Source organism: Pectinophora gossypiella, chromosome 16 (genome assembly GCF_024362695.1).
Source record: "Pectinophora gossypiella chromosome 16, ilPecGoss1.1, whole genome shotgun sequence".
Taxonomy (NCBI): domain Eukaryota; kingdom Metazoa; phylum Arthropoda; class Insecta; order Lepidoptera; family Gelechiidae; genus Pectinophora; species Pectinophora gossypiella.
This window is the reverse complement of record NC_065419.1, coordinates 7461535-7476920: the sequence shown is the minus strand read 5'-3', so window position 1 is coordinate 7476920 and position 15386 is coordinate 7461535. Positions and strand designations below refer to the sequence as shown.

General features: G+C 37.2%; 1 protein-coding gene across 3 annotated transcripts; it reads right to left on the bottom strand.

Moving 5' to 3' along the window:
* Positions 1-66: 66 nt before the first annotated feature.
* LOC126373565 (protein quick-to-court-like) lies at positions 67-12067 on the bottom strand. Of its 3 annotated transcripts, none has more exons than XM_050019728.1 (6): positions 11709-12067; positions 4675-4936; positions 3297-4283; positions 2919-3020; positions 2436-2528; positions 67-1456 (listed from the first exon to the last, which is right to left on the bottom strand). In XM_050019728.1, the coding sequence occupies exons 2-6, from the start codon at positions 4903-4905 to the stop codon at positions 1253-1255; spliced, it is 1617 nt and encodes a 538-aa protein (XP_049875685.1). In that variant the 5' UTR covers positions 4906-4936; positions 11709-12067; the 3' UTR covers positions 67-1252. The 3 variants fall into 3 exon arrangements, with proteins under 3 accessions (XP_049875685.1, XP_049875684.1, XP_049875686.1); XM_050019727.1 differs by having other exon boundaries at positions 3297-4337; positions 11709-12056; XM_050019729.1 differs by lacking the exon at positions 2436-2528 and having other exon boundaries at positions 3297-4337; positions 11709-12052.
* Between the last annotated feature and the right edge of the window lie 3319 nt (positions 12068-15386).

Genomic DNA, 15386 nt, shown 5'->3' with positions numbered 1-15386 from the left:
TATCCATAGCACAGAAATAAGAGTGCTGGTTGGAGAGGTTAGTAATTCGAAAATGAAACAAGTGACTGCTGATTTACATTTTAATAAGACAAAGGCAAGCAAAATGTCACAATTTTATGAATGTCATGTGTTGCTGTAACTTATTTTTTTTTTTTTAATTTATAATCACATTTTACCGCAAAACTAAAGTAAATCATAATATACTCCATTGCTCATGGAAAGGCAAGACATAGCATAAATACTGTATAGTAAATGTCTAGTTTTCCACCCTCCAGGTCTTTTATAGAAATAATTTATTATCATAATTTCTTACAATTTGTTACGTGTAAAAACAAAGATAAATAGCTAGCTGCTAACATGCTGTCTGTACAATATGAACATGTTTTTACAAATCTCAAATTAAAGATAATTGTATTTTTAGGATGGAATACAAATGCATAATAGGGATATTATGCATTTCCCTAATAAAAGGTACTATGAATCACAGTGCGATTACAGGTGGCAAGACTCGTTACCGACGGAATTACACAAACTATACTTAGAACTTAGTAACTATAAAGACTAATTTTAGTGCTTCTGATAATAGATAGCAGACGTTAGTACTAAACATGTAGGTATATACACCAATACCTGCATTTTAGTAACTAATGTCATTACTTATTTATTGAGGGAGACTAAATGAATCTTTATAGTTACAGTTAACATAAAGATGGTTTTAATTTCATAAAACTAAAATCTTGTCCTAATCATGATTTCCTAAATAGCACACACAATAAAATATTTCGAAAATGCTGACCAGCATGCAATATAACAATAGCCAATAAAGAATAGGAAAACAATACCCAAAGAAAATAAAATTATAAAATAAGTAACAATATCTAAAAGTAGGAATGAATGTTTGGTACACTAGGTATACACTTAAAATTAAGTCAAATTGCACAATCTCTAAGGAAACTGATTTCTTTGGCGCTTACAACTACTATGAGAATCACAAAATCACTTAAGAAAAATAAATCGATTGTAGACCCTGAAATGTTTTATAGAGAGAACAATCACCACAACTAAAAATTATTATGCTATCATATTATGCTGGGTATGAGCGACTTATAAAACTTAACTAAAAATGTGCACACATTAAAATTAACTTACTTTAGGTACCTATATCGTCTTTAACGACATGCAACAATAGAATCTATGTAAATAGCAACAAAATTTATCTAAATAGACATATCACACATTCACAGCAGTCTTTCTACGTTGCCCTAGCTTTGCGTATATTTTTCTTTTCTGTTTCAGTGAAACCGAGAATATTTTCTATCGCGTTTAGATGGCCTTGGTGGTTCTCTGGGTCAGTGAGGAAGTAGTAGATTGCAGACTTGAGGAACTGCAGGGTCACCTCAGGGTCCACATAGGTTTTGCTGCCCTTCTGCGACTCGACAATACGACGGTACATGGCCTGTAACAGACATCACGCGATGTGAAAGTATGCTCTCGTAATTACACTCAACATGCTATCTAGAACTAAACAAACGCTTCGTACATAATTATAGAAAATAAAAATAAAATTATATAATCTAATACGTAGTTTCTATCATTTATTACAATTATGGTAAAAACAAAAATGAAAAACGGGTTTGGTGAATTTATAATTATCATACATGCAGTTCTGTACAAGGGTTGAACCACATCTGGCAGCACCACATTAAGCTATCCTAAACTTATATCCTTTTCTGTTACTTAGATCCTGGATTTACTAGAGCGAGAGAGAGCAACCGCACGCGGTTGAATCTACGTAAGCATGCTATGTGGTTCAACCCTAAATCCACAATGATATTGATAAGTCTTAACTTTCAGGTTTTCTACAGTCTACATAAGTATACAAAAAAAAAGTATATAAATGAAAAATTACCAATTAACACCATTGTTACGTACCCCAAAAACCAAAAGAGGCTGTTTCAACTGAATTGCATGCAAAGCTTCATTGTTAGGCAGGGAAAAAAATAAGTAATAATATTAACTACAAAGGAAAGTTGGTTAAAATATTAGTTAAGAGTAAATTTTGCTAAGTATAAACATGGTTTAGTTCAAGCAGGCTGCAGTATCATCTATAAAGAATATAAATTATTTACAAAACATAAATTGATTTGATAATCTAATTCATTATAATTATGCATTATTAAAATACATTTATATCAATGTCGAAAGGTAATGTACAACTAAATTATGACCAGACCCAGATAACAATTTTAACTAAACACTGGTTTAATAAAACCAACATTCTATACAAAAATATATGTATAGCAAGCCTTAAACCTTTACTGTACAAAATTATACCTATTAGCAAGACTTGCTCGTAACCAGTGCTAAAGCAGAGTGTAAAAACAAAAATAAGGTGTTCAACAGTGGCACTTGTTCCTCCTTTATAAAATTCCAACCTTTCGAGCTCCTAGGACCCATAAAGAAACAGCCTCCTTTGCGCTTAGAAGTACTTGCAACTTTGTCGTACGCTCCTCTGTGAATGCCGTGTCCTGCAACGCACTACATATTAAAGCTGGTTCCTGTTAATAGCCACTACATGCACACACTACGATCCTGTGTATGCTGTGGGTTAATACAATCAATTTTCTTTCATTCAACTGTTCACTACATGTCAATGAACATCAACATCAAATGAAAATGTTAGGCTTTATTAGAATTGAAGAGAAAGGAGACAAAGTGATAATGAATGATAGTGGATATGGAAAATTATGCTTGGAGTATAATATTCAAATATGCGAAAAGTTTATTATAGGTCTAACCACCTCATTAATAATAAGAAGCAATATTATGAATGTATGCTTTAAAAAATGAATACTCTCCAAGGATATTTTTCATTGAGAAGTGCAGTTCAAACTTAGTGTACACAGTATATAACTTACTCGGACATTCTCAAGCTCCGTCTGTGTGATCTGCAGCTGCTCCAGAAGTTCCTCAACCGACACCCGGCTCACCGGACTCACTGACGGACCAGCATCAGCCTCCTGAAGTACAATATAAGAGACAATTATAAAACTCAACTGTTTTCTGAGTAAATATAATAACAATGGGGCACAGGTGTGCGTTCAAGAGCAAAAAATTGAATTTATTATCATTATGAGACTTAGTCAACATGTTTATCAAAAATAGTGTGACATTATCAGGGAAAATTATTTTATTGTTGTTGTACCTTATTGTAATAGACCTTCAAAATGCAAGTATTACTAAGATCTGTTTGTTTAATTTTGAAAACAATTGAAAAAGTAAAATGGATATCTCACCTTTTCTATCTCAAATTTAGCAGCTTCAACCCCTTTATTATACATCTGCAGGTACATGGAGTGGTGTCTATTCTCTTCATCTTGCAGCTGTTTGCTGGCCTCTTCCAGCTGCTTCTCCAGAATGTGGATCCTTTCTTTAGCTTGTTCATAATTAGGCAACAACTCACAGTATCTTGTGTTCACGTCTGCTAACTTCTGCAACAATGCTTCCACCTTATCATTATGTGCCTTTTTCAGTTCCTGAGTTTCCCCAACATGTGTCCGCATCACATCTTCTATTTTCTTCTCATAAAATGATATCAAACTTCGCCGCTCTTCCTCGTTATCTCCTATCTCAGTCATACATGATGCCTCATGTGTCAGCATGTGGACAGACTCCTTAGAATGTAAAGATGAGTTAGTGAGATCATCAAAGTGGCCGGAGTCAGTAAAGGAACCTTGCATTTCATTGCGACACCTGGTCGGGGTCTGATCTTTGAACATTGGACTGTCTGTAACATCAAAATGGAGTGGCTCATTACGCTGTGGAGTGTCCTGCTCAATGGAAGCCTCATCTGCATTTTCTCTTATGGTCACAATTTCACTAGAATTAGATTTTTCATCTGGGGAACATACTGATGCTTTAAACAAGCGGAGTTCAACTACTTCTTTGGTCAGGTGGAAGATTTCACTGTCTTTCTTTTCTAGGTCTTTTTTGGCCTGGTTGAGGAGATTTTTAAGACGGCGAATCTGTCTCTGTGCCCTCTGGGTGGGTGTGAGATAATCATCTCCAGCCAGTCCTGCATGAGATGAACAATGCAGGACATATCGCATGGACCTGCCACTAAAAGTGGTCCCATTAAATGGAGCATAGCCTGCGTCAACAGAGGCTGCTGTGGCTGCACTACCGTAGCTGTGTAGAGACTCATCATCAGGAAGCTCTTCGGGAGACCCAGGTGGTGTGTTTGCAGAGTCAGTCATGCTCAGTTTTCTATCCAGGCAAGGTTCCTGTAGTTTGAGACAGGATTTTTTTGGCTTAATTTGACCATTAGATGTGAATGACTGTAAACAAACACATTATTAACAATATTCAAAAATATTTCCCTAATATCACAGTCACTATTGAAAAGGAACTGTATTAAATAAACAGTTCGAGTAATTTAAAAATATTAAAATCTTATTGGCACAGTGCCAACTAAAATAGGTCAACTCATGTAAGATATTTTTAGAACAAAAACAACAACTTTTACCTGTATATACACAAATTAGATAACAAAATCTATTTATGGGTGCGCCGTTTATTGGATACTGACCGCTAAAACCTTTCCTAGCTTGGCTGTAGTAGCCATGGCAATGATTTAATTATTCAGCGATGTTTGTGATGGCGAGTGGTACTTACATGGCTCCGCTGGCGGTGGCCCGTGTCCGAGACTCGAGCCACATCGCTTCGGTGTTTTTGGTGCGAGTTTTCCGTGATTACGGGAATTAATCTCCTGGTGGACAGCGGCGACCGCTGCACCATCTTTTCACCGCGCACGCGTAGTGACGAGGTACGCCGGAAATTCCCGACGCTTCCCGCGCAGCAGTGCTCATCGTGGAACTCGGGTATTCTTCTACCGTTTCTGCTCATTTTCTTCAATTATTCTCATCAGTGTAGCGTACTGAAATTAAAAACAGCTGCTCAGTTTTGAACACGTGAGAAAAACAAACTTATTTGACGTTTCTTATCGGCTTATCGCACAGTGGCATAGGTTTTTAAACGTAATGCCAATCGCGCGAATATCAACCGATATTTAAAAGTGAGACATATTTAAATGTAGAAATGTTACTATTTAATTTTACGTTATTTCTTTACGTTACGTTATTTTATTACCTATGTAGCCACCAAGTGATTGTTGGAGAGCATGAGTAGGTATGTAGGTAGGTTATAGGTAGGTTTAGGGGCCTCGTATTCGCACAACAGGTTTTAGGATACAGGTTCGAATCCCGCCCCGGATTCATAGGGACTTCTAAAATTATACTTACTTAAATAAAACTTTCAAATCGAAAAATGGTAGGTAGTTACCCACCTACATGTTGGTAGACTTGGTAGGTATATTAGAAATAATGTTTTTTCTTCCTTTCTTTAAGTAACATCGAGTAAATAAAGCTACCGTAAGCCAGAAAGCAACAACGAATCATAAAATTAAAATCGAGAACAATATCCGCGGTTGGACTGAATTCGTTCGGTAGGTTCACCACGCTTGCTTAGACGATTTATTACGACAGCCGTACGGTTGCACAACAGTACAAGAAATTGCTGCTTACAGAACATTGCGAGACCGCATATATCTGCAGCCTGGCCTAACGTAGCCGACTTTGTGAATTTGCTTACAAATTGGCCTAATAAGGATCGCTAATGTTCGATCATTATGCGCATACGAGTTACTTACACGCTTATAACTGCTCGTAATCTATTTAAGCTAATTTAGTGGACGCTTCAGCCAGAATAACTTTGTGAAAGTAATCTTGCATGTCGGTTGCATATAAACACTCTATTAGGTATTTTCATGTTCCCACGTAAAGTAAATTTTAGAAACCGAAATTATTCGATGGCACGATACACGCATGGATGGTAAATAACTCTGTTTTTCTTCAACGTCTAATAAAGTCATTATCTAGAAAGTCCGTGCTTCGGAAGACACGTAAACGTTGGTCCTGGGTACTAATCGTAAAACACTTTCATCAACCCGCAGTGGAGCAGCTGTAAGTATGCTCCATATCCCGGTTGATTGAGGGGAAGTCAGTGCCCAGTAGTGGTACGTATTGTGTTCATGTATTAGGATTTAGTATCCGACACATCATCCGTTTTTCACAGAATCCGCTTACCTAACCTGAAGATTTGACAGGTCCGGTTATTTACAGAAGCGACTGCCTGTCTGACCTTCCAGTCAGTCAAAGTCAAGTCAGATTCCTCCAAAAATACATTTCTCGGGAAAGTGGGTTTCCTCACGATGTTTTCCTTCACCGCTGAGCACGTCATAATCATTAATGATCCAAACATGAATTCGAAAACAAATACGACAATCATTGGTTTACGCCTGTGCTGGATTCGAACCTGCGACCTTAAAGTGAGAGCCTGCTTAAAGTGATAAGGCCGCCATTTGCCATGTATTTAGTTAAGAGTCTATTTGTAATTATTTCTTTTTATTTTGGTGCAATAAAGTGTATTTGTATTGTATTGAATTGTTCGGCAAGCATTCTACCAACTGGACTAGCACGGCTTAATTTAGTATCCGACTAAATACTGTAAATCCTCGTTTCTAATCCATTTTCTACGTAACATGTCTGTCAATATAGAGTGACAGATAAGACAATACCGCCAGCGTGGGAAACGCAACGATGTCGCAAGCTCTTCTGCGTGCCTCACTCTCTGGGAAAACATTTTATCGTGCTTTTTTATTTTATTCGATTTCCTACCAATACATCATAACATCGCGCTCGAAATTCCCAATGCAGTGGGCAGAGTCACAAGGAATCAAAGACAACTTGCAGCCACTATTACACATATGAAGTCCTAAGATGGATTTGATAAGCCTTATGGTGACAAGGGATCAGCCTTTCGCCCATAAAAATTGACCATCATGTTAGAAAGAACACCTCTGTCGGATTTTATGACATGCCCGAGAAAACAAGAAGCTGAATGTTGTTTATTCGCACTCAATCCATTAGAATTAATAAATAAGTTACCAATACAGAATGTATCGTATCGCATCGAGCAACTTTCGATCTTATTTTAACGTAAAATGGTTCTAAACCACAATACCTACTTAAGTAATTCAAATGAAAACTATTTGTTGTAAATACTTTTGTATACTTATTTTCTTGCTTTTTTAATAAAATGAGGCTATTGAAGCCTTATCTAACGTAATACGTATCGTACCTACGAGTACTCTTACTTTCGGTACAAAAAATAAAACAGATAAATATAGAAGGTACACATGTATTTCCCTTCGCATGTTGGAAGGTTAGACAGGCAGTCACATCTGTAACAACCTGACCCGTCAAATACTTTAGATTAGGTGAGCAGACTCTGTCTGTAAGAAGAGTAACCTTGAAATTCCACTTATTATGACTCTCACAGCACTTTTGCTACATACACGTCCAGTCGGTTGCATCAAAATCATAATAAGTACTATCATAAGTCATAATAAACCCTTTTTTTTTTTTTTTTACGTTGGGAAATGCATTTACGCATACCCGCCGCCATGGGGATGACAGCGGGTTATGTGGGACTCCAGGATCTCAAGTATCCCGCCTACCCACTAAAACCCAACGGTGTTCATCTTGCCGCCTGAGTGGGAGCCACGGGGACGCGTCCGCATACTTCCGCGACAAGTCATAATAAACCCTTCCCTTACGATAAGTGACGCTAAAAAGCTATGTGAACCTTGCTAGTGGTACGAATTACAGGAATTTTTTGACGTGATTTATTGTAGATTTACTACTACTTGGCTGGTCTAATGGGGAGCACTGAGAGCGCTCAAACCATCCAGAATACGACAACAAGCTTGAGGGTGCCCAGTCGGGCGCGAAACTCGGCTCAGGGCGTCTCGTCTGAGAGTATTATAGCCACTTGAAAGAGTTAATCGTCCCTAGTTAGTAGGCCGATAGCGATAAGCGCTGAATGAGGAAAATCGTTGACTATGCCAGCGGGGTCGGTATCGGGAACGAAGTATGTAGATATGCATGCACTTTTTCATGGTTAGGTACCTATAATAATTTACTGAAAACGCAAGCGTATTGGGTAATTTTCGCATGCAAGCATTCGTAGCAGCCTTCAAGTGGGAGGTTATTCGAAACATCTTGATCAGGAACCGGACATGCACAAGGAAAGTCTAATTAGCTCCGTGTTTCTATATTATTACAGCGAGCCTACAGAGCGAAACCACGGTGAGGAAATTTTATAGTTACCCACCGTAAAGTAGGTACGAAGGTATACCTACTTCATCCGAACAACGTCTTCAGTGGTCTTAGGCGAAATGAAAACTGCACGATTTGGGTACCTACCTATAAAATCCGGTACAAGATATTATACCTACCAGATTGCCTAACCAAGTGGCTAATATTTCTACATCTACAATCGCTAAGGAATACCTAAACCGACCAAATTAAATAAACACCTAGCATTGAGGAAATTCGTAACTGCGAAGCGTCTCAATTCGCGTGGGTTATACGAATGTTAGCGAGTATAGAGATAGGAACGTTTGTCACAAAACAAAATAGATTTAAGTCTTAGAATTCGAGTAAGGAGATTAGGTAAGTACCTAGGTATATAGTGTCTAATACTAATATAACTCCCGGCAAACTTCTTGAGCATCGAGTGTCGTAGTGGGGGAAAGTTCGCGCACGTACACTTCCGTGCAAAAAAAATGAACTTTTGATTATTTTCTTAACTTCATTAAAAAAAAATATTAAGTATATTATTTAATTATGTAAATAAAATTAAACTTATCTATATCTTATAGTTTATTAAAACTTATATTATATTATTATACTTATAAAACTAATCGTCAGGTAAGTATGATATTCCTTCCATGAGATTGAAACCAGCAATACCAGAGCTAGTGCTAGGTTTTGGATCTATTGACATAGACCTCGTGCTAGTAACTAATTTTTAAACTTAAAAAAATGAGCAATAACAAAAAAAATCAAATAAAAGAGCAGTAACAAAAACGTGACAGTTTCACTGCACGCAAGTGTATTCGGGAGTCAAAGGGACGAAGCCAGATTGCGCGGGGGAAGTATCGACTGATCTACCAATAGCCGGTCAATGCGGTATTCACCCGCCCCCGCGCCCCGTACCGCACCACCAAAGAGATCTAAAATTCGGTTGTGCGCAGTCAAGGTAGATACTCAAGAAGTTTGCCGGGAGCGATGGATTAGACTTGAGAAATAACGTCACTAAATACGTGGTAATGAGGGACTTTCCAGGCGACGTTCACCAAAACAATACAGATGGCGTTGTTCAGTTTAAACGTAATAATTACCTATTATCTCATTACTCTGGTACATAATTATTCCAAAATACAATGTAATGGCAGAAGCTTATATAAAAATAATTGTGGCTTAATATTTGGATCAAATTATGTACTTCTAGAATTATGTTGCTACCTATATTGCTTCTCTTTATTTTGATCAGAATAATAATGGGTGGAAGATGTAATTGTGCCTGGGTGTAATAAAAACGGTTATTTATACCCAAAAACAAAGATGAAAGATGCGTATGTCTGTTATCCATGAAATTAGATTGTTAAACGAAGAAAAAATTGTACAGGGCCATCTATATTTATTTTGAGGCGTACCCTGGAAAGACCCTTATTACGGAGGTAGTGGTGCTAATTCCTGTAAATACCATCTAATTTTATTTTAAGTTATATCTGTCATTTTCTTATCCGCCGAAAAGGAAAGGGACGGGTAATCGACAAGCATAAAATTTATGGAACACACGTCAATTTTAAGCACAAATCTAAACCAACCGTCTAAAAATTTTACGTCCATCAATAACCCGACACAGTTAAGTAGACAGCACGTCAAATGGATTGCATACCAGCGACGTACCTTTTGATTCGCCCGGGTTATTCATTCATTTACTCATTCTTCCTAAAATTAAGAGCTGTGAATCATCCGTCCCTTTTCTACGGATATGAAAATGACGGATATAACTTAAAATAAAATTAGGCGGTGTCTGCAGGAATCGGGGCCATTAGGTAGGTACATACCTAAGTAATTTGTCACTCTCACTCTTCATGTTGCTCTATCTTACATACATACATAGGTACATAAACTCACGCCTATTTCTATTTTAATTGGAGATGTCCTTAGAGAAGGTTTAATACGATCTACTCTGAACCGGCGGCGTGCGTGTATGAAGCGATCGATGAATGTGGAGGAAGCAAGAGAAGTGTGTCAGGAGGATTGAAGCAAATGGAATATAGTCTCTGCTTACCCCGGTGGGAAATAGGCGTGAGTTGTTCTATCTTACATATCAACAAAAAGCGCCTGCAGTTTCGCCAGCTATGAAAGTTCAACACATCTACAAAATAATATAATAACTTAATAAGTGAGAATTTTCTTTCGTTCGACAATTCGACTTATTTAATTTACGTGTGGCGTTTGCGTAACGGTTGCTTTCATGACTATTGTTGGGTGTTTCTAATAGAAGTCTTTGAATCGTTACGAGTTAGCATTGTTAGCTATATTCCGAATATTTCATGTTGAGAAACAATAAGGTACCTACTAGGTACTTCGAATAACATATACAGAGTTTTAGTGACATCGTAATGAATACTGAAGGGGATGATTCTGAGTTAATATCAAGTGGCATTTTTCGTCGCAAAATTCATTATTTTTTAGTTTTATTTTTAATTATTTTTATTAACTCAGAATAATGAGCTGAATCATCCTTCTCAGTATTCGTTACACCCCGTACAAGTACATACAGGTAGCCATACAAGTAGGTATGGGTGTTAGTGACAACGCAACTAATACTGAAAGGGATGGTTCAGACCATGATTCCGAGTTGATATCAAGTGGAATTTCCTGACGGAAAATGCATTAAATCTTTTGTGTTTTTTTTTAATTATTTTCAGTTCCATACTTTTGTGACGGAAAATTTCACTTGAATCATCCCTCAAAGTTTTCGTTACGATGTCACTAACACCCTGTATAGTAAGCAGGTAGGTAGTATAGTAGGTAGGTAGGTACGTTCAAATAGCATTGTTTTAGTTATCAAGATTTGTAGAGGTAAAAAGAATAGAAACACACTCAGATATATAAATAATTACTAAGGAGGGACAGATCGCTAATGGGATAGCAACTAAACAGTAACACTTGCATAATCTTGTCAGACACCTTCACTAACGATCTGATTTATTATAAATTAATTCACAATAGATAGACATAGATAGGTCCTAATTGTTTATTTAGCTACCTCGTCAGATTGCCGTCATTGTTTGATATATGGATCGTTTAACTATAACAATACGTAATTTATTTATAGGTTTAGAGTTAGAGTCTCCTGAAGGCCGATAGGTATGAAAATTTAAAACCAATTACAAATGCTTATTGTAAGGTTTTTTGCGAAGTAAATACGTAGGTACCAAGCAACAAAGTCATTACGAATTAAATTCAAGGACGTGTTGAAATCTCAGTAATCAGCTATTGCCGACTACGTGGTCAACAGTCGACACGGGTATTAAATATTTCTCATGAAGTTTGAACTTTGTTCGCAGTTTTTATCGCATTTTGTAATTATTATTATATTCCAGAGGAAATATGATTGGAACCAGCGTTCGTTATTGACTCTATAGTGTAGAGATGTAGACACGCTCTAGTAAATATTTTACCTACGCAATTTAGGATAAATAAAAATTAAAAAAGTTGGTTACTCACTACTAGTATATTGCTCGAACTCTGCAACCTCCATCGCGAGTGAACGTATCACCGGCACGTCGGCAACACACATTGTATCACACTCGTAGTTCGAAACACATTTCGTTCGCACTAGCAAGTTCGAAGGAAACCTTAGGTTTTCAACTCGACATCGCAAATTACATAGAGTAAACCATCCACGGTAACTTTTACGCTAAGAATGTTGCGGCAAGTTGTCGGAGCGCGGTGCGTGCTTGGCGCTTGGTCAATGCTCGTTCACGGGTTGGTGGTGCCGCCGCCAGCGCCGCGCCGCGGGCCTCGCAAGCAACTGATTGGAAAACTTCATTGTTAAAAATCAAGTCCCCCAATATTGCCGACATAAATGGACTTACATAACACCGACATAATTTCCTATCTAGAAAGCATTGAGGTACTGCAATGCGGGCGTACCGGCCTATGTATACTATGTAACAATAATGTTGGTATAGGTAGGTATATTCCGCGCCATCTGGTGTAGTGGTACGATAGCCAGTCTTCGTGCAAGCATTGCAGAAATCTAGATTGCTGAAGTTTTGTTGTTAGCGTCAGAATGCTATGGCCACTAGGTAGGTACATAATTGATGCCAGTGACAAATTGAATTGAATGATTGGTACACGTCTACTTAAATCTGCCGATTTGAAATGAAACGTTGTCGATATCATAAAACACGTTTGACATTTTGTGCTCGAAATGAGTTTTCGTTCGTGACTTGATAATGCTGTTACGTACTTACATCTAGTTTTTAGATCGCATGTCTCATCCATTAGTTTTTATAGTCATCCAGTAAATTGAGTCTGTTCATGTTTTTACTGACAAAACGTTGCATTGTTCGACAAATAGAAAATGTTTCAGCTAGCGACGCGGATGGAAGTGGGCCGTAGTTTTTGTGACGTCGACAATAATTATTATGACATAGTCTGATAACGCCGGCAACTTATTTACTTGGCATATTGAGTACGCATGGAGGTTTCCAATATGTTTTCTTTACATTTCATTAGCGGGAAACTGGATTTATCGCGAATTGGGTGCTTGTGAACTGTTCAGTCGTGTAAAATTGTTTAATTTAAAAGCCGGCGAGGTGCGAATAGCATGCGATGTTTTTGTCGTAAAAACTTAATTTTCAGCTTTCGATAGGTAGTTTTTGTTGAGCATTATTTTCTTACGGTAACTGGCTTCTTAAAGATAGACAAACAGACATCAAGGAGTTTAATACGCCATATTACATACATCATCCGCAAATACCTCATTGCATACTTACTTAAAAAATATTGCAGGAATTCCGTTTCCAGTTTGATATTTTATCTAGGATACTAAATGAGTTATATTTTGATCCTAGCCTTACCTTGAGGCGTTCACTGCAATTAATTTTAATACTGAAGTAGGTACATTATTACGTGCTTCTAATTAACCCGCTTCCTGTATTGCGTACAATCGTTTTATGACCTCTACATGTTGCTGAAAGTGGATCTTTTTCTGCAATATTGGTCTGGTAACGTTCTTGAATGTTGTTTTTACACATCTACTTTTACTCGTAATACTGTTTATTTACTACACTTTCCAATTTCTTACATAATTTCAAGATTATGAAATAAATTGTAAACTTACACAAAGGTTACCATGAGTTGATAACCCGTCACAACATTGGTTCGTAATGACCATCTAGTAGGACTTGCGATGTGTGTGTGGCGGTAAGTGTTGTGCTGACTTGAGCTCTACCAACCCCCATAAGGATTATGACCTTGAAATATTATGTTAGTATGTCAGTCGAGAGAACTAACAGAAAGGAACACGAGCACTAATTAACACCAAAGCTATGTTTTTATCACGTGACTTCCTTCTTCTTCCTTCTGTGCCTCAGATGGCTTTTACTTCTTATGTAGAGCCACACCCTGGACACTTCATACAAAACTCCTCGTTTTACATAGCTGGCGAGGAGTGGGTGTATTGCTACGTACCACTGCCTACCCCAATGGGGATACAGGCGTGATGCTGTGTTGTGAAGCATCATACAAATTGCAATTAGAAAAAAATACTTAGACTACTTAATATTTTTACCGACTCTACCTATAGGTGTATTTCCAAGTACTTGAGAAAGATAAAATACCTATGTCTACTTTGCTATTGATAGACTTTTATGCTCAATTATCTTGTTTCTTTCTCCCATCATTATCTGGCTAGACATTGGCTTTTAATTGGGTTGTCTTCAAGATCCAGGTATTTTTAGTTTTTTTCTCTATCTAGGGACGTGGCTCATCCACTCGGCGCTATAACGAACCTGCATTCCTGAACCGTGTTTTGCTGTTTACGTGCTAAATTGATGTACTTATATGTATATTTGTTTAATATTGTACTGCTTATTGCTGCCTAAGAATTGAAGTCGTAATACCGAATGTCCTTTTAAAATCCAAACCCCATTGTTTAACTTTTGTGTCTGGAAATCTCGGCCTTAGGAGTTATGTGTCGAAAATTATCCTAAACGTGATGAAATTTATGTTTTTTAAGAACATCTAGGGCCCTGTTCCGTGGTTTTTCTGACAGCTTCTGTTCGTCAGCTGTAAGGGTTGCGAGAAGATGCGATGTTTGTTAATGTAAAAATTGGCAATTCAAACTATAACTTTGTTGCCTACTGAATTAAGATATTTTTGAATTAGGATTTGTAAATTTAAATCTGAAGAGTGAGAAGTGAACGATATGCAATGATAATGAGGTATTTTAGAAACAATTTAAATTGTCTTTGTTGTAAATACGATGATTCACATATACATGCAAGCATCGTAAGATAATGATGCGTTTTATCTTTAAGTAGAAAGATAGAATGAAGGAAAAATAAATATCCCCAAAGTGTCGCTTGATAAAGATAAGATAAAGTTGTCAACTTTGTTTTATCAGGTGACTTAATTTGGGATAGCCGCAATCAATCATTCTCGGATATCTTTCAATATTATTCCCGTTATGAGTTTATTGAAACTTTTTGTAAGCCAGGTTGAAAGTATGCGGGGTTGAAACCGGATCTACAGCCTTCAAGCTCCGGAGGCCGCTTTTTGTGCGCGCGAGTCGATTTAAACGATCGATATTGGATAACGACCTTATTGTACACGTATTCGTGCTGTTTGTGTGTGGGAATCGCATACTTTGATTTTGAGTTATAAAAAGATAAACTTTATTGGTAACGAACATGAAATCAGATCGATTTTGTGTTTTAGTGAGTCATCGATATTAAAGTTTTCTTTTGAATATGACTCAACTGGTTGAGGAACCTGTTTCACATATGTAGAACACTTTAGTATTAGTTACTATAGCACGTACCCATTATTTTACCTTTATACTGTTGTGGCGTTGTCTAATAATAAATACATACTTTCTTTCTGTCTTCAATAACGGATAAAACCATTTTAAGATAGTGATTCACATGACAAAAGCAATCACGTGAACTAATGTAAGAGCATTAACGTGTAAAAAGCTTGTTTTGACGTCCACTTACCCATTTGCCCGGCCAAGTAGTTAATGACATCTGACGTATACCTATCATAAGCCAAAGCAAGAAGTCTTTTTACCCTTTTTAAATCACTGTCTAAAAACGGTTTTACTGTCTTATTTGGCTTCTTTAAAGTGCGGAAAAAGGGGTCTATAAGTAAAAAAGTAACTTTGGTTATGTACTA

What these genes read in the sequence shown, in the direction of transcription:
- LOC126373565 (XM_050019727.1), bottom strand. Translation starts at nt 4,905, where the DNA reads ATGAGCAGAAACGGTAGAAGAATACCCGAGTTCCACGATGAGCACTGC. An exon ending in GCCACCGCCAGCGGAGCCAT is followed by an intron (nt 4,338 to 4,674) that starts GTAAGTACCACT and finishes GTTTGTTTACAG; the next exon opens with TCATTCACATCTAATGGTCA. An exon ending in GGGTCCTAGGAGCTCGAAAG is followed by an intron (nt 1,457 to 2,435) that starts GTTGGAATTTTA and finishes TGTCTGTTACAG; the next exon opens with GCCATGTACCGTCGTATTGT.